General features: G+C 36.5%; 1 protein-coding gene across 2 annotated transcripts in view; it reads left to right on the forward strand.

The window, feature by feature from the left end:
- The window catches only part of LOC124435005 (stabilin-2-like), a 59,284-nt gene that overhangs the window by 28,004 nt on the left and 12,603 nt on the right, over positions 1–18,677 (forward strand). For both annotated transcript variants that reach the window (XM_046984957.1, XM_046984958.1), the window contains exons 29-56: positions 283–400; positions 1,408–1,485; positions 2,232–2,342; positions 2,699–2,803; positions 3,876–4,007; positions 4,535–4,660; positions 4,784–4,843; positions 5,483–5,560; positions 6,653–6,695; positions 6,808–6,957; positions 7,544–7,589; positions 7,680–7,747; positions 7,998–8,126; positions 8,234–8,310; positions 8,786–8,866; positions 9,700–9,822; positions 10,065–10,112; positions 11,057–11,146; positions 12,033–12,290; positions 13,410–13,481; positions 13,714–13,878; positions 14,551–14,643; positions 15,202–15,345; positions 15,505–15,561; positions 15,639–15,756; positions 16,670–16,807; positions 17,770–17,966; positions 18,066–18,195. In XM_046984957.1, the coding sequence (XP_046840913.1) occupies positions 283–400; positions 1,408–1,485; positions 2,232–2,342; positions 2,699–2,803; positions 3,876–4,007; positions 4,535–4,660; positions 4,784–4,843; positions 5,483–5,560; positions 6,653–6,695; positions 6,808–6,957; positions 7,544–7,589; positions 7,680–7,747; positions 7,998–8,126; positions 8,234–8,310; positions 8,786–8,866; positions 9,700–9,822; positions 10,065–10,112; positions 11,057–11,146; positions 12,033–12,290; positions 13,410–13,481; positions 13,714–13,878; positions 14,551–14,643; positions 15,202–15,345; positions 15,505–15,561; positions 15,639–15,756; positions 16,670–16,807; positions 17,770–17,966; positions 18,066–18,195 (3,035 nt within the window). The remainder of the gene's footprint in view (positions 1–282; positions 401–1,407; positions 1,486–2,231; positions 2,343–2,698; positions 2,804–3,875; positions 4,008–4,534; positions 4,661–4,783; positions 4,844–5,482; positions 5,561–6,652; positions 6,696–6,807; positions 6,958–7,543; positions 7,590–7,679; positions 7,748–7,997; positions 8,127–8,233; positions 8,311–8,785; positions 8,867–9,699; positions 9,823–10,064; positions 10,113–11,056; positions 11,147–12,032; positions 12,291–13,409; positions 13,482–13,713; positions 13,879–14,550; positions 14,644–15,201; positions 15,346–15,504; positions 15,562–15,638; positions 15,757–16,669; positions 16,808–17,769; positions 17,967–18,065; positions 18,196–18,677) is intronic.

Raw genomic sequence — 18,677 nt, forward strand, 5'->3', positions numbered from 1 at the left:
AGACTGTTACAGCGTCCGATAGTTTTCTTGTAGCATCTTAATTGGATACACTCTAACCAATCGGTCTTCTCTACGATTGCGCAGTTGGTACTTCTTACTCTCGTTGCCTTTGAAAATGTCTTTTCTGAATATACTGTACAATAGATTACAACAGAGTCTTATAGTTTAGTTTTACTAATTGGATAAAGGGAAACAAATTATAATGAGAGACATTTGAAATATATTGAGCACGAGCATGATATCGTTTTGAAATGCTAATTATAGTCATTTTATTTCATTTAGTGTAAACGCTGCTCCCGGTCAATATACATATTCGGACTTGAAGAACCGTTCACTGACTCATTTGCAGAGCTGGTTTCTAGATTTTAACATTACGATCAGTCATACGGAATCTGCTGAGGTTAGTAGTTGGAAATGACATATCGAACAAGGGAAATGGAATATTTGAAAAAACTAACTTTAAAGAATGAGTCCCGCTGTACCTAATGCTTGTGTTTACTTTTGCATTGAACTTTCGATATCTGATACAGAGTTTAGGGAATTATATTCTGTTAATCAAATGTGAAATATGGTCTTTCTTTCAAATTTGTAATATGGTCTTTTTGCCTTTGACGCTTTGACGTTGATGGACAAGAGTTGGTATGGGAGAAGTAGACATATTGGTACACCATGAACAGCTGCCATTTTTGGGTGCCCCGAAAATGGCTGTCTATGGTTGGCTAAGCGCGCAAAGCATTACCGTGAGACTCATTCTTTAACATCTATCCAGCTGGCAACATTTATTATCTGATGATTTTGCCATGTTACAATTATGTGTCGCCATTTTACGAACAATCAAGCTTTCTCATATTTTCTTTGCTGTCTGTCTTGTCTTCGCTGTAAAGTCTACTTGATGATGCATTTTGTGGAACCGTCCATTTTAATTATCTCCGTCAAGGCCGTAGCTAGAACGTAACTTGCTGAAAGTGATTTGTCTTTCTGAAGAAATCAGTCGGGCACAACTGAATATATGAATAAGTACCCCCTTCTCCCCAATTAGCGTTCTAGGTACGGCCCTGATCACCGTGGCTGCATTTTAATACCAACAGATTGTAAAGGGCTAATAACACGATGCCTGAAATCACATTTATTCTTCCATGCGTCAGACATCTTTGTATGTAATCAATTTGATAGGTATTTGATCGTATTTCTTTTCTCTTTTGGAATTTTCTCGTTTATCGCGATAAATGCCGGGAGAGCTGGACGACATGTTATCCACTGTTAACTTGAAAAATACAGTCCAGCTGCTTGTTTCACTTTGAATATGCGTGCGCAATTGCACTGCTTCGTTAATAAGTATACTAGCTCTAAGCTTTTGGCTCTTATGTTTACTCCATCCAACACGCGATGTTTATTGGTGTTTTCTAGCCACTCATTGGAGGCAGTGCAAAGATTATAAAGCCAGATATCAAAGCAACCAATGGTATCATTCACATTGTTGATAAAGTAAGTGATTTGGAAGACACGATAACTGTGTTTCCATTAGATGGCATGACCCAGTTTCAAAATTTGTGGACTTCACACTTTGTATTATGCTTAACGGGTTTTTCAAAATTATATTTGGCGAAACAATTTGCATGGGTTGCCAAAAAACCAAATTTGCATCATATTCATCATATTTGTGTACAGCGTGAATGCTTTGCTTTTGTACTTGTTTTTTATCAAAATTCATTCGTTCATTCATTCATTCATTCGTTGATTCATTTGTTCATTGATTTGTTCATTTCGTAGAAAGTAAGCAATTCAGATAAGTTTAAGGAAAAATAAGGTTTTTGTCTTTTTTTACTGTACATGTCCAAGGCTTCTTATGGACTTGAGCAATAACAGTCTTTATTCACTCATGTTTGCATGTATTGTGGTATTGCTATGCAGGGGCTGGTTGCACAACGCCTTGATAACGTTATCCATTAGATAGCAAGTTTTTTTAAGCTTTTATAAAACCTATTAAAAAGCAAAGAATATAAGATTCGAACTGAACAATTATTGAAGTGAAATATTGTTTCGAAGATCACGAAATTTTTTTTTGTAAGAAAAATATAAACACCTTTTTTGCAAGTTTGAAGAGTTTTGCTACCCAATGGATAAGGCTATGCAGGCTTCGTAAAACCGGCCCCAGTATTATATGTTATAGTTGAGAATTAAATAAAATATCTCATTTTTTGCCATATTTGTGTACTCGCCGTTGTTCGTAGGTGTTGGTGCCAGATGTGGCTTGGAGGAATGTCACCAAAGAATCTGATTTGTATGAATTTCTTTGCGTACAAGAAAAAAAAAGTTTCTCTCAGTTTTGTAAAAAAATTGAGGTATAGTATCTTTTCAAATCTTTTCAATCACGTCTTCCATGTCATGAAGTAAGGAATAATTTTGACAAAATATTATTTTTTAAGGCTGATTTTATATTTTTGTATTTCATGGCATTTATTGATTTTCATAATTTTTGGACAAGAAATTTCCTTATTTTCATCCTATCTTTTTTGTTCAAACCCTTGTTCAAAATATATGTTAAGTCTCATCGCTTATTGCTCGAAGGAAGTTTAAAGCACTTTTTTGAGAATAAATATGCAAAAACATAAATACAGTGACGGAAAAATAGGGTGCCCCTTGCACTGCCATCCTGGCTCTCGCAAAATGCTGAATTGTTTATTTTCATTTTATACAGGAACATAAGCTTACGGGCAACTTTAAAAACTGCTCATTTTGCACCGTATTTGTTCCCACCGACCAAACACTCAATGTACTTCACTGGACACATTGGGATGAATTGGTATAGTATTGACTGTGTTCCTAACTGCATACATTTATTATTACAACCCCTGACGTGTCTAGTGCAAAATACATTCTTTTTTATATTTGATAAGAAACAAGGTAATGAGAACAAAAAATAGAACTAAATAAGAGCAAACTGAGGCTGACGTAAAATGTACAGGACAATTCTGATGACTGTAGTTGATCTAACGGGACTTTATGCATTTGCAAGTTTACAAATGCTATAATATTGGTATAGCCTTTTTTTGACATCTCTGATAACTGTGTTTCTGAACCAAATATTCAGTTACTCGAATTTTTGCACTTAAATAAAGCTAATTTACCTATAATGAATCATGTAATTAATGGTAAACCCTATCTTGCATGTTGTCATATATAGATTTATTATGGTAATGTACAGGGTGTCTGAAATAAGCAATATACAGATTCATATGTGCATATAGGATTAGTTTGCTGCATAAAGTAAACCATTAGATAAAACACAAGTCAGTTTCACGCATCGACCAAACCATCGTCTCCCATTGGAATGGAAGATAGCCTGTCATTGCTTTAACTTAATATGAATTTCATCAAAATACTGTTTAATTTCTGCAGTAAACTAATTCGATATGTATGCATTATTCTGTGTATTGGGATTTTTTTCTTTTTGAGACACAAACCTTTATATTGTATCTCGCATAAAAGACTTTATGATAAGAAACAGACTATGTAATTATTTTGCGTCTGGAATCGGGAAAAACTAAGAACATTGTGCCTGGGCTATCTTTTGCCGGTTCTTATGAAAAAAGGATGCAGCTACTTGTTCTGTTGGTCACGCTGGTTTTGTGCCCACCAAACGCATAAGTGAAGAATATTAATAATTTGACTCGGCGAAAAATTCATCTTTTTTTGTATGTCGATGTTACGAGCATATTTATGCTCGTAAATAAATTATAGAAAACAAAAAGATAATTGTTGATTAACCATGAAACGGGAGGCTACAACTATAGTTGATAAAAATTCACTGCATGATCGTAATTTATCAGCCAGAAAGAGAAAAATTCTTACGTAAAATTTACTGTATGTTTCAGAAAAAGGAAGACATTTTGTTCCATGCGACAGATAATTATATTCGAGAATTTTCCGTTTTGAAAAAAGGTCAGCAATTTTCTACTCTGGCAGGAACATACTATAAAGTATTTTTACAAAAGAAGAACAAAACGGTTAGTTTGTGTTGTTGTTGGTTTTTTTGTCATTTCGTTTTAGCTTATTCTTTTGCGTACTTTATTTCATGCGTATGTTTATCTTTTCCACTCCGTTCTTTAAATGACGTATTCCGTACTTTATAAATGGTGCATTTCTTATACTTTGCATGCTCCATTTCATAATTTGCTTGCTCCATTCCTCAATTTTCCTGTTTCATTCATTACTTTTTCTTTCCATTCCTTACTTTATCTGTTTCATTCCTTACTTTGTCTGTTCCATTCCTTACTTCATCTGCTCCATTCCTTACTTTATCTGTTCCATTCCTTACTTTATCTGCCCCATTCCGTACTTTATTTGTCCTATTCCTTACTTTATATGCCCCATTCCTTACTTTATCTGTTCCATTTCGTACTTTATCAGTTCCATTGCGTACATTATCTGCTCCATTTCTCACTTTAATTACTTCAGTGGATGATATTTTCCCATTCAGATGAAAGATTTTTGTGCTCAAACTGTCATAAAGAATTGAACTCTTTCTTTAAAGGTCTACATAAACGATATTAAGGCTTCATTATACAAGACGAAGCAAACTTACGTGGTTTATAGCATCACAAAGGTTCTCCGTGCTGTGGAAAATACTTGCTTCAAACGTATTATTCTTCGCCAAAGGGTTTGTTTTTTTACTGTGCTTCCATTCGATTAGTTTGAACTTCTTATTTTGATTGTGAGCATCGTTTTTTCTTCGTGGCAGAGAGTACTCTTATGTGCTTTGATGCAACTGTATTTATTTCAGATGAAATGTCAGCCTTGTACTTTCAGTCGGATAAACTGCCAAAATGGATTTTTTTTCGAGGTAAAAAAAGGATTGTTATCTTGCTCGTTGCTTTTAGGCAAGCCCACTTTAAACAATTAGGTAAGCAATAAATGGCTGCGTTCCAAGCGATGGGGTGTAATCTGATAAAAATTAAAAAATTTATTTTTTCTTATGACATTTCTTATGAAATTTTCACTTTAAGAAAACTATGGTTTTAAAACGTTGATTTTACGCATGTAATTTAGGAAAGGATCCCGGATTATTTGAAGCTGGGAAGCAGGGATATTTTTTGAAAATGTACTCTATCAAACCCAAATCACCATTGCTTTTCTTGAGTGCTGTGAATATTAACATTTAGTCAGGAAATGGGCTCCCCATCTGCACGCTCCCCCTCCCCAAGGCTAGTAGGAGTAGGCACCCCCTGCACCCTAAGTAAAATGCTACTACGTTTTGCGTTTTTTTGCACCAATCTACCATTAGGGACGAGATGTCCATAATTTGCATAAAGTATCACCAATAATTAGCCATGGGGTTTTTTCATCTGAAAACAAACAAACTTTCTTGCCTTACGTCTTGAATGGTTGAGTTATGTAGCATTTGTCGCATTTTGATGTGCTTACTTTTTCTGCTTGCTTCATATCGAGCCGTGCAACAACTCTTTGTTTCCTTCGTATTTAGAGAACCACTCTTTGTTACTTTCAAGCGTTTGGTCGCAGAAGGGTTGGTTGTCAAACGTTATGCGTTAAACTTTTTCGGGTAAGCCTATCAAAAGAGTATTCCGTTCCCCAAGAAATCATGTGATGGTTTGACATTTGAGAACATTGCGACTACTCCATTGACAAAGTGGAGTAGTCGCAATGTTATCAATATGAACTAAGAATTTGCATTTGTAGTTCATATTAATAACATTGCGACTTCTCCGCTTTGTTAGAGCTTCTGGGCTAGAGGGGATGAGTATGATCGAATTTCTTTTCAAATTATTTGCTCCTGCAACTGATAGACTGTCTTGTCTCTTCAAACAATTTTCACTCGACCAAAAAGTTTCATTTTATCAAAAAATTCGATAAAGTATCGCCACAATCCCATTCGCTGACATTGTTTATTTTCAACAGAACGCCCTTAAAGTATTATTATTTAAATTATTATTTAAAAATATTTAAAAACGGTAACTCTTCAGGGCTCGTAGGATCCTGTTTTTCAAGAGGCCGTTTACTTATTGTATTTACAGAATTCAATATGCTAATAAATTGTATTAAATAAATGCATGCCACTCAAAATACTAAATTAATATTATAACATATTGCATACAATAACTTACAAACAAATTATGGCTAGGTCTTGTCTGTGTGCGGTATTTCCGACACAAAACTTGTCCTGTAACAGCGCTTTGTATTTGATTGGGATTAATAGAGCAGGCAGGCCTGAAATTTCAGTCGTTTTAACATGGCTGAGTTCAACCCCAGGGTTGAAAATGCTTTATGTAATAGGCCCTGAACTTACGTATCGACCGAAATTTCTGACGTATTCAAACGAGAATTGCAGTCAACGTCAAATTTTTTTGTTTTTCAATGGCAAAAATGTATTATTAATGTTGATTTGATATTTTAATGTTTCAACCTCGGGAAAAAATACGTCTTAATTTTGTGTGTATCATACGAGATTGATTGTAGTCGAATGAATATAGTTTATTTCACAAGACATTCAATACTTCATGCTGCGTTCGTTCTCGATCATAACAATGAATACATTCAGTCTTTGTCGGTTAAGAAATCCTGAAGAACTAAGCACATATTACAACCGACTCGTGATAATTTTTTAAATTTTTTTTTTTGTATTGTTTTTGTGTAGATTCCACAATGTTGTCCAGGGTTTTATGGTTTTGCATGTTCTGGTTTGTATATTGATCGCTTATTTCACCAAATTAAATACTATAAGATACATCGCTGTACATAACTTCGAACGGCTCTGTTTATTTTGAACACAACTTTAATAAACCTTCACAGCTTGTCCCAATGTTCATGGTAAAGTATGCAACGATCGTGGGCATTGTGACGACAAACAAACTGGCAGCGGGCATTGTAATTGTACTGGCAATTTTGATGGTGTTGCGTGTGAAATGTGTAAAAAGGGCTACTGGGGACCGAATTGTGACAGTAAGTATTGCATGCATTTTCTTGTAACAGGCAAGTGTGGTGTACACACAGCCTGTCATCTGATAAATTCCCACATCAGTACGTTAAGCTCAAGAAAGTTTGAAATCTCGCCTCTTCAGCTGACAAATCTCAATCCGAGCAAAGTTGGGAAGTTGACGTTGAACAGGGAATTGTCAATAAACTCACGCAAAGGCAAATAACGTAGAATTGGTCTAAAAACCCCACAAAGCAAGAAAGTTTCCCCTGGGTAAATTATTATAAGTGCTACATGAATGAATCCGAATAGAAAGCACAATTGACTTCATTCTTCACATGGCAGTCGGCAAGTTACCATAAATCCAATGAATGCTGTGTTTTATGCTCTGAGACTCGTTCATTTAGAGTTTCAGACAGTATATCTCGGCAGGAAATTTTTTTTGGCGTGGTGCTTAGAAATTTGATGTTTCGAAATTTGATGAAACTCCCTGTGACTCTCATACAATTATACATAACAATTTCTCTTGGATAGGAATTTCAGAGGAATTTTTCTTGTATGTAGTCACTTGTTTCCTTTTCAACAGCAACTTACTTTTGCTTTTATCTGTAGAAAAGTACCTTCCGTGTGGTCATGAACAATGTCCCGAGCACTCCAGGTAAACGACGAATGATGAGACCACAGATAATGAAAGACATGTTTGAATTTCGTTACGTTTTCGTTGTTCACGCGGTTGTTTGTGTTGTAGTTGCGGAAAAGATAATTCAACTTGTAAATGTGACAGTGGTTTCAACATGACTAATGGAGTATGCCAACGTAAGCATTTAATGTTTATATTTCTGCTGCTCTCACTGTATTACTTTTTGAAAAATCGACTGCCAGTTAACTATACTTATTTTATTTAAATACGCGACATTACTGACGCAAGTACCCGTGCTGTAAGACTTATCATGGGACGTTGCCTTGAAAATGCACGCACTTACCACAAAACATAGAGAGAAAAATATATGACGTACTTTTTTTTCTGATTTCATTTTGAGAAACCCGCGTAATCATGATTTTTAAGGTAATATTACGTGCAAAGACAACCTTAGTGATTGTTCACCCAATGCCAAGTGTAAGCACATCGATAAAAGTCCCTGGACAAAATGCAGCTGTAAAACTAATTACCAAGGAGATGGTTATGTGTGTCAAGGTTTGTACTCTCATTGTAAGGTCTCTAAGTATATGCAGTGTGATTACGAGGTGAAAAGGTTTGCCTGCTTATTTGAATATCTTGACTTTTCTTCTTATTTCCTATAGGCGTTAACTTATGCTCGAATAAGTCAAGAACACCATGTAGTGAAAATGCCACGTGTGTCTATCTTCGTCCCGGTCGGGTAAGTGTCCTTTACTACATTGGTTTGCCCCATGATTTTTTGCATTCAAGTGTTCTTCAATATTTTCCATCTGTTGCATGTAGAGACTGTTTGTCATGTTTTACGTAAGCGTTTCGAGAAGACATAATTGATAAGTTCCTGTACCTTAAACTTTCTATCTTAACTGACACAGTCAATTTTAAATCAATGCTTAAAATCATGGAAAAGTGCTTGTCTATCCGATGAGTTTATCCAAACAGCTTTATTCTAGACAATCTCAAGATGTCTTGTTTTTTTCGTAGTTTGCTCTATAGTTTCATATGGGGTTCTACTTTTTTTGTCTGCCCCCTGCATGTAGAGTTAACTGGATTTGCAATTGATTTTGAACTACTTCACCAGCCAACATTCGTTTTAAACGCTATTTAAAATCCTCTGTCCTGTACTTTATGTAATCGCGTGCACTTGGAGCGACGAGATTATTTTTTATGTTTTCTAGGCTGCATGTAAATGTCCCTACGGATATACTGGAAGCGGCTTAAAGAATACCAAATGTATGCCTATTGATCGTTGTGCAAATGTAAGTGTTCGTCTAATTGCGTCGTATCCTGCTTAATACAGAAAATTCAAACGTATCTGATCTTTCATTTACCGTGATTTTGATGAGAGAGAACTGCACTTGACGTTGCTCTTTAAGTGTGTTTAAAGGAGTGTCGTATCATAATTTTGAACACATAAGCTGGTGCCGAGTTGGTGGTAATTTATGTCAATTTTAAAAAATCTCAATAAGGACGACGGGTTGGCGCTATCATACATGCCACATGCACAATATACCCACGTGAAGAAGGACGTCTGTTTCTTCACTTACTTGCGACATTATACAAATATTGACGTAATGGTACATTAGTTCGATGTGATCTAACGCTGACCAAAACGGTATGTGGCATAAGTGGTTGTGTTCTGCCACACGGCATTTTGCACGTGGCAATGCTTCGTTTTGCACGTTGCAATTCTTCGTTTTGCACGTTGCAAAGATTGAAAAAGTGAAACGTGAGACGAACAATATAGGCACGGTATGCATGAAGAACTAAAAGAGTTCATGAAAATGGTATGATTCACTGATTTCTCGACCATTCGAGACAAACAGTTTCACTTACTAAAACCTCGCTCTGACATTGTTCAAAAATCGGCGTATCATTCGTTAAATCATTAATTAAATCGTGGAAGGTTTTTGTCATTCTTTTACAAATTATTTCTTTGAGCAACGTATACTCAATTGTGCGAGTTGCTCCCGAACTTCTATGTCGGAGTTTATAGTGTTTAGGAAAGTGTCTAATTGTGCAACTCTCTCATCTTACGTGTATGTGTACGTTCGTAGGTGTATTGCCTGTTTAATATTCATTTTTATAATAGGATAATGGCGGTTGTAGTTTCAATGCGAAGTGTTCCTTCGATTTCGTTTCCCTTAACACAACTTGCAAATGCCTGCCAGGCTTTATTGGTGATGGCTACACATGCACAGGAAATGCTATCGAGGTATTTTTCATCTTATTACATATTGTCTTCTTTGGTTGTCCCACTATCTAGTGCTTGTATATAACAATTCTGACATCAGTTTGCAGCACCGTGTATTGTAAAGGTACTTTTACAAAATTAGTCGAATTTTCTTTACACAGAGAACTCGTCTATTCGTTTGCAAATTCTGTGTACATGTGGCATTTTTTTTATTTTTTTTTTTTATTATTTAAAATAAATCAGGATATTTTGTGCTTGTATAGGTTATACAAAATGATCCAGACTTAAGCGAATTTCACTCGCGTTTAATGGTAAGCAACAATAAATTTCTTATTTGTGGAAGGTCATCATAGAAAGCGAAGAATTTGTTGCATGGAGTGCAGAGCGAAAGACATAAGTTGAGGAAGCATAAGAGTACGAGGTAAAGTATTGAGTGGGATAGAAGTATGAGATAGTCATAGAAGTAACAGTCATGGGAGTAAAGGGCATAGGAGTGAGCAGACAAAAGTGCGAAGCAGGCATGAGAATGAGAGGCATAGGATTGAGAGACATAGGAGTAAGAGGCATTGGAATGAGAGACATAGGAATGTGAAACATAGGAGTAGGAGGCATATGAATGAGAGACATGGGAGTGAGAAACATCGGACTGAGACACATCGGACTGAGACATAGGAATGAGAGACATAAGGAATGAGAGACATAAGAACATAGGAGTGAAAGAAATAGGAACGTGAGACATAGGCATGAGAGACATGAGAGTGAGAGGACTAGAGCGAGAAGCAAGAGAAGGATTGGAATGATGGGCGTATGAGTAACAGGTGTAGAAAATGAGTGGAATAGGAGTGAAGGTGATGGGAATTAGAGGTTGAAAGTGAGTATAATATAGAGGTTAGAAGTAAGTTAATATAGAAGGCAAAGAAGTGCGAAACTGTTGCGTAGCCAGCCAGCAAGTTCTTCCTTTTGAGTTAAATACGTCAGTGTCCACTATATGCAAAATCTTTCTAGAATATTTCTAAATACAAGTACTGATGATGTGTAGTTTACATTACACGACAAAACTTACAAGCTGACAACGCCATCTCTAAGAGACATAGAAGTAAGGGTCAAAGGAAGAAAAGACATACAAGTGCGAAGCATGGCATAAAGTGAATGGGATAGTTTGATTCGTTGCGTGTGTACTTCACGGAAATTCGGTTTTTCTCGGTAATGTTATCATATTTCGGTAATGCATTTTGTTTGTTTATATGTTTTAAAGAGTTCGTCGATCACAAACGCTCTCGGTCCTGAGAATCATTACACGTTAGTTGTTCCTCATAACAAAGCGTTTTCATCCCGACGACGAAAGGTTGGTATGCCTTGGTTACATCGCTGGGAATATACAGAAGGTCCACTTCGTGCGCCACAGGCTGCTGTGTAATTGATTAGATTACTGACTGCCGTTAGCCATTTCATCATTCCTATCGATGAAAAAAGCAATTGGCTGGATGCCGCTGTGCACAAAAACTGCTGCCACTGCAATGGAGTGGCTCTACTGTATATTCATTGTGCTGTGCCTTCCCGCTTACATGTAACTTTTAGCTCATTCATATATTGCTCAGAGTGACACGACTGCTGTACCGGTCTTGTTATTGGCTAAAATTGAAAAATCTTTGTCTTGGCTTATTACATATTAAGCTGACGTTTTTTAAGAAATGATACTTCGCGTCAAACGAAAAGGCTCGTTAAACATTTTATTTTTCCACCAACACTGCCATTAGTGTAGGCAGCCCTCACTCGTTTTAAAAACAATAAATTTCTAAAGAAAAAAGCGATGCTAATGATATGAAATTTTCATAGCTCGACCGAGCTTTCGAGCTGAATAAACAGTTAGGACATTTACCCCTGGGGAAAGAGAGATTTGGCTTGGCCACAATTTGTGGGAGGGGGGGGGGCTTAAGTTTGACATAGTTTCTTTGACGAAGTGTATATTCTGTGATAAACATTGTTGATGGCAGTGAAAAACATTCGAAAGATCATGTAAATTAAAAACAAAGCATCACAATATGTGTTTAGGAAACATCTTAGTATAAGTACGAATGGCATGCAATGCAAAAGAAACACACATGGTATAAACCAATGTCTATAATATTTGACTTTACAACGAGCAAATATCCACCTTAGACATCAGTCACGTTTGAAACATTAATTGCACTATGGGAACAAGATAAGAATGTTCGATTATCAATGTTTAGCGTCATATTGTGGATGAATCCGACATTGATCTTAATCAATACATCATCAGTTGTGTTGTACTCTCCGTCGAAGATTTGAATTCTACCAATCAAATTTTCACCACACTCGACGGCTCAAATCTTGTCATCACTGCGCCAATGGTTATCAATAACACAATTCGCATCCAAAATGTGACAGTTATAGCAAACAGTGCCATATTGATCGTTGATGAACTTCTTCGTGCTCCCGTTCAAAGGAAAAACCACTCCCATCATCACGTGAGTGTCATGATTGAGCACATGAGTATCACATAGTAATGATGTATTTTTAATTTATTAATTGATCCTTCAGTAAAAGGGTTATTCTATTGATATTTGCACTGATATAGAAAGGGGCCTGGGATCAATTGCCTAACCAATCGGTGACAAGCAGCATATTTTTTTTAGGAGAAGTTATCTTGAAAAAGATGTTTAAAGCTTTTGCATTTCATAACTTTTCTAACTTACTAATTTGAACAATGTCATCCAGGCTTCCAATGTAGTTGTGGAATTATTGTTTTTCGTTATTTTACCTAAAATTTGCCATACGTTGGATGGCGCTTTTTTATAATTACTCACTTTCGAAACACTGTTGATTGAATTAGATGCTACATCCATTTGCTTAACTTACGCACTTTGTCATACGAGTATTGAAATTTATGCGCAACAAAACGGTGAAATAAAAATCACATGCTTAAAATTTCCGAGCACCTGATTGGACAAATCATTTTCTTCACTAGGGAAAAACGTCGTATCTGCATTCTGATTGGATATGTCACTTTTTTCACTATGGACAAAATGCATATCAAGTTTTATCACGAATGGTGAATAACATTAAAATTAAAGAAGACATAAACAATCTTTTTTGATTTCATATATCAATGGCTTTGCTATTTGTTGTGACACTGTCCGTAAGAGAATTCAATATAAATGTTAGGAAAATGATAAAAAACTGCAGAGCATTTGATTTCTTTAGTAATTTTTATCGTCGAAACATGACTCGAAGATATTCTCTTAAAATTTATTTGTGTTATTGTGTTTTTTCATGCAAATTAGGTGATTGTTTTGAAGCGTTTGAATTGGGTCTATCACTTCAGCGACAAATTTCACTATAATCTAAAATTAAATACTCGTATGCTACGCTCACTCGTTTGTTTTCAATCCTTCTCCACTCGTGCATAAAAATCGTACGCACTCACCAACCATGGAGTAATCTATTTGTATCATATAGTAACTATTATTCTTCCAAATTTTGCTGATTAAACTTGACTGTTCTGTAGTTTCTCTCGTTAGTGCGTCCTCGGGAGTTCAATGTTTTGCTCTTTGATTTATTTGCCTAAATTTACGTTTATTTTCTAGATGACTTTCATGGAAGCAGCAATGCACCCTAATAGGAAAAGAAACTACTCTATGTTTGTCAATCTTCTAAATGTAATGCTCTGTTTACTTTTGAATGCATTTATATGTGCGTGTATTGTTGAAACTGTAAGAATTTTGCATGATAAATTCATATCATTTGTTGATGTTGTTGAACGTATCGTTTGTGACATTGTTTAACACAATCTTTACGGCTAGTGAAATTTTTCCACGAAAAATATTCTTCTGTTCTCTGGTCATTAGAAATTTTTGTTTAACCTATTACTACATGCATCTTCTTTTGCAGAAAACAATCATTTTAGATAGGTTACCATACAAGCGACCTCACACAATGTTTTGGCCGACAAACGAGGCCATCACGAGCCTGCCCGAAGATATTCGGTCGCAGTTATTTAATAACATGGAATACGCTCGGAAGATCATCTCGTATCATATCATCGATGGAACAAACGTAATACATAATTCAATCGTATCAGTTCTACAAATATTGCTTTAAACAATGATTCTTGACCAACTAAATGTGGGAATGAACATATTCAAGTTTCTTTTCTTTGCTAAAGAAGTTTCGGTTTTAAATAATGCCTTCACAGAAGTAAGCACAATTGCTTATTTGCTTGCTACAATAGCCGGGAATTAAGTGTTAGGTTCACGAGTTTTCTTGCAATACTGTGTAGTGTATTTTGAATCATCTTCAACTAAAAATGGTAATGATTCGCTAATTAGATTGGTACGAAAATTCTCCTTATTAGATCGAAGTATTTTTGCTATATAGGTTTAAAAGTTTGGTTAGAATATTAATCGACAAAACATGGTCCATATTTCATCATAGCAACGCAAGTCAAATGACATTTACTTCTATATATTCACACACACTTACTCACTGATTGGGATTTTAAAATCACCTCAAAACGATTCGATAACGGTATTTTAACTCCAGTTAATTAGTTTGCCATTGGTTGGAATGAGAACAATTTCTGTGTTGCGCTCATTGAGCATGGGTGTTTGTTAACTTTTGCAATACAGGCGTTAGTCACTCGACGTTTCTACACAGAGTTTATTTGACCATTTATTCGTTGCTTTCATGGTGAAGTTGAAATTTATTGTCCGTAATTGTTATGTTTAGGTGACAGCAACCGAGGTTCTTGGTTATGCTGGCGGTTTGTGGAGGAAAACGCGCGCGAGATCATCTGTTTTTGTGTCGTGCATGGGAGGCAAGGTTAGAAAATTTTTTATGAAACAACCTGGTTTTTCTTATTTGGCCGTTGATAATGTTTTACGTTTATACGTTTAGTGAAGATAACGTTTGATGGTTGTGTTGAAACTTTTATTGTTATGTCTTCGTCAAAACTCAAAAGTGATCCGATTTATTTCAATTTTAAGATTTTATATTCGTTTCATCTCCCTAACATTACGCCACACTTACCTATAGCAACATACGTTTGTCCTCAATGTCAGGAAGCATGTTACAGTTTTCGTCAATTGTAGCAGTATTTAATATGACGTCATAAACTAAGAAAAAACAAGGTGTTTCATTGGAAAAGATAGACGTGTAGATGTCCATGTTTTTATGGATCGTCTACGCTCTATGTGTGTACTGTTTCTAAAAATAACCCCTCCACAATTGACGTTCTATAGTGATGTCCCTGACTGACAAAAGCAGATGATATTTCTTAAGTTGTTTTTTATGCATTCACTAGGTTAACAAGCGGCTGTTTAAAGTACTTTCTATTGCAATCATCTCACTGAGACAATATTATATATTTCCTTGTTGAAGGGTGATTTCTACGTGAACGGACGAAGTCGAATTGTGGAACGCGATATAACCTTCTTGGAAGGTGTTGCTTTTGGAATATCTCAAATGTTGCTACCCGCAGGAATCGCGGGAAGATGTGACAAAATCGTTGACGAAAAATTCAAGGTTCGAAATTGGTTTTCATGGGTTGTCTGCCGGCTTCTCTTGAATTTTTTGATGGGATATCTGCATGACTCTGTTCGACTTTTAACGGGATATTTGCCTCTCTTGGATTTTTGTGAACAACATGATAAATTTTAATTTGAAAAATGTTGTTTTCTGCAGGGAAGGTGTACTGCTTGCTTTGATTTTGGATCCTGTCCACCCGGTTCGACTTTGTTGGTAAGATGTTTTTATCATTTTGTACGCATCTTCCTTTGTGTTTCTCCGCTTAAGTTTGACATTTTCCAAATTTTCAGGGTGTTACGAACTCCTCGTGTTTCAATGAAAAAAGCATCCTTGGTTGTTCGTCACTGTGCACTAGACGGAATACGACCCGAGAATGTTGTAAACATTTTTATGGCGCCGACTGTCAAGGTAGCATTTTACCCGTGTTTATTGTGTAAAGTATAAAGAAAATACGTGGCATTATCCCCAGGAAGGATTACACTGACACAATGTAGCATCCGAAGACACGTTGGCCAAAATGCATGCGTCTTGTTTCTAACTTTTACTTGTAACAGGTTTTCAAACAGTTCTATTTGCCTCATCAATGTTTTACAAGAATTTTAAACTCATTACCTTGACCGCATCTCTGTTTTGTTAAACAACTACTTGTCGTGTGGACAGCATTGAACTCCGAATATCATGTGTTACATGGCAGGAATATTAGTGTTAAGATAAAACTGACCATTTGAAAGGAGTCGTTTGTTAAATTAAAAGCTGCCTACGCCTGCGCGTGTTTTTCTAATAAATAAATCTATTTTGTGCGTAATAATCTTTATTTATTTCTGCTGATCTTAATCATCTGTCTCGCACAGATTGATCAATCTCGCACACCTATCCGTAGTTGTGTTCTGCCTATGGTTAGTTATGGTTGTCAACCCTGTTTTCCTTCTAAACATTGCGTTTGCCGTTGCTAACGGTTATTGGTGGCTCCGTTTGGCCATAGATGAAATCAAATTTCCGAATTTAAAAATTGAAGGTTTTTGATCTTGCGAGTGGCAAATGAATGATTTTTGCTGTATGACCTTGCAAGTCCACCTGTTGTTATTTTGACACTTTTTGTTCAGACACCTAACAGCTGGGAGGAGTTGTTTGAGAGACTATGCACTACCACCCATAATTTTGTCTCCATTTTGTATTTTTTCTTGATCCCCTACTTTCAACCAACTTGGAGAATTTAGTGGTTGATAGCCCCCACCCCCTCAAAAAAATCATGACATGCACTCCCCTACGACTGCACGATGTAATGAAATTTGTTTTTGATTTCTATTTTTTCTGCTTCTAGCGTGCCCTGGCGGACTAACACCATGCTCAGGAATTGGTGAATGTAATGATGGATTGAGCGGAAATGGAACTTGTTTCTGTCACGAGTCTCATTTCGGACGAAACTGTGAAAAATGTGGCTCAAATGTATCAAAATGTAGTAAGTAACTCTGGGTCATTTGAAAATGATAGGATAAATGTAACTGTCACTTTCATTTGAAATGAGGTCTGTTTGCTTGGCTCAGCGTTTATATATGCATATGGTGGTCAAAACAGTAGCTGCCCCCCGCTCCCCATGCATATGGTGGTCAAAAAAGTAGCTGCCCCCCGCTCCCCATGCATATGGTGGTCAAAAAAGTAGCTGCCCCTCTCCCCATGCATATGGTGGTCAAAAGTAGCTGCCCCCGCTCCCCATGCATATGGTGGTCAAAAGTAGCTTCCCCTCTCCCCATGCATATGGTGGTCAAAAGTAGCTGCCCTGCTCCCCATGCATATGGTGGTCAAAAGTAGCTGCCCCTTTCCCATGCATATGGTGGTCAAAAAGGTAGCTGCCCCCTCTCCCCATGCATATGGTGGTCAAAAAAGTAGCTGCCCCCCGTTATAGATTGTCAACTATAACGTTAATTCGAGCAATTAAAGGAAAATTGAGTTTTAGCAAATAGCAGGAATACTCATGTGGCCATGCTTCTGTAAGAAAAGCAACAACTGTAGATATTAATTCAAGTAGCTTCGTTCGTTATTCATTGCATCTATTTCAAAGTATTTGTAAGAGCTTGTGCCATTGTACAACGCGATAGTTTGAAATAACCACACTCGTGTGTTTGTGGTCATTTTCCTGTTGGAACAAACAAAATCAAATGTATCGTAAACAGTTAATCTGTGCCATTCAGTAATCTATTGACGTCTTCTAGTAACTATACAATTTCAATAAGGGAAGTATCTTTTTTGTTCACTCATTGTATACAACGTGGGATTGATGAATGGTATATTTGGGTTTGCAGGAGATGGAACTTAAATAGGGCTACGTACCACAACATGCCATTTTGTCTGATTCTTGTCTTTCGTACTCCAGCCTTGTGTCTTGCATCAAGTTTCAGTTCTCAGGCGCATCTTTTTTTGCAGTTGAAGCCAAAGCAGAGGTGTGCTCAGACCGAAAGTATCCATGTTCGATATTTGCTTCGTGTGACATAACACGTCCACAGATGTGTCAATGTACAAACGGTTACGAAGGGGACGGATACTATTGCCAAGAAATCGATAGATGTTTGAAGAATAATGGGGGGTGTAATGACAATGCAGTTTGTCGATATGTCGGACCGGTAAGACAACGTTAGGTTGCACTGATTTTGTGATAGCTGATTTTATCGTTTTGATTTGTCCATGTACTCTGCTAGGCTTGACTGATTTATTGTTTGTAGAATCTTACACGATGTGAGTGTCGATCTGGCTTCGTTGGCAACGGTATTGACTGTTTAGCGTTACCACCCGATCATCCATGTTTAGTAAACAACGGAAATTGTGATCCGCGAGCTTTTTGCACCGACGAAGGTGATTGTCATATACTATGTTACCTGATTTATTAAAATATGTGATACGAATATACGAGTATATCGTCCGAGAGAACTGTCATCAGATAAATGTTCTTAAGCCTGTTTTTGCTGGCTTCTTTGCCGTAAATATCAGCGGTGAATTCAATTCGATCTTCCACTCCTACAAGCAATTCTTCAGCGACATTTGCTCTTCATTTCTTTAGATAATTCATTCCGTTGATTGTTTTTCTAGTGAATGAACACTAAAATGTTTGCATTGTAGGATGAACAACGAGCTGGCTTCGACACTGCATGACATTTTTGTTTCCGAATTCAAAAACTCGAGGGCATGGAAAATCTTTGCAGATTCGTAATAATTGAATTATTAGTTCATTCCCAGGCAATGATTTATTCAAGAATAGTGTCGCATTTCCACATAATTTTGTCTTGCAACACAACAAAAAGTCAGAGCAAAGCTAGAAAGGTAATTGGGGAAGGGGT

This window comes from Xenia sp. Carnegie-2017, unplaced genomic scaffold, assembly GCF_021976095.1.
Source record: "Xenia sp. Carnegie-2017 unplaced genomic scaffold, XeniaSp_v1 HiC_scaffold_14, whole genome shotgun sequence".
Taxonomy (NCBI): domain Eukaryota; kingdom Metazoa; phylum Cnidaria; class Anthozoa; order Malacalcyonacea; family Xeniidae; genus Xenia; species Xenia sp. Carnegie-2017.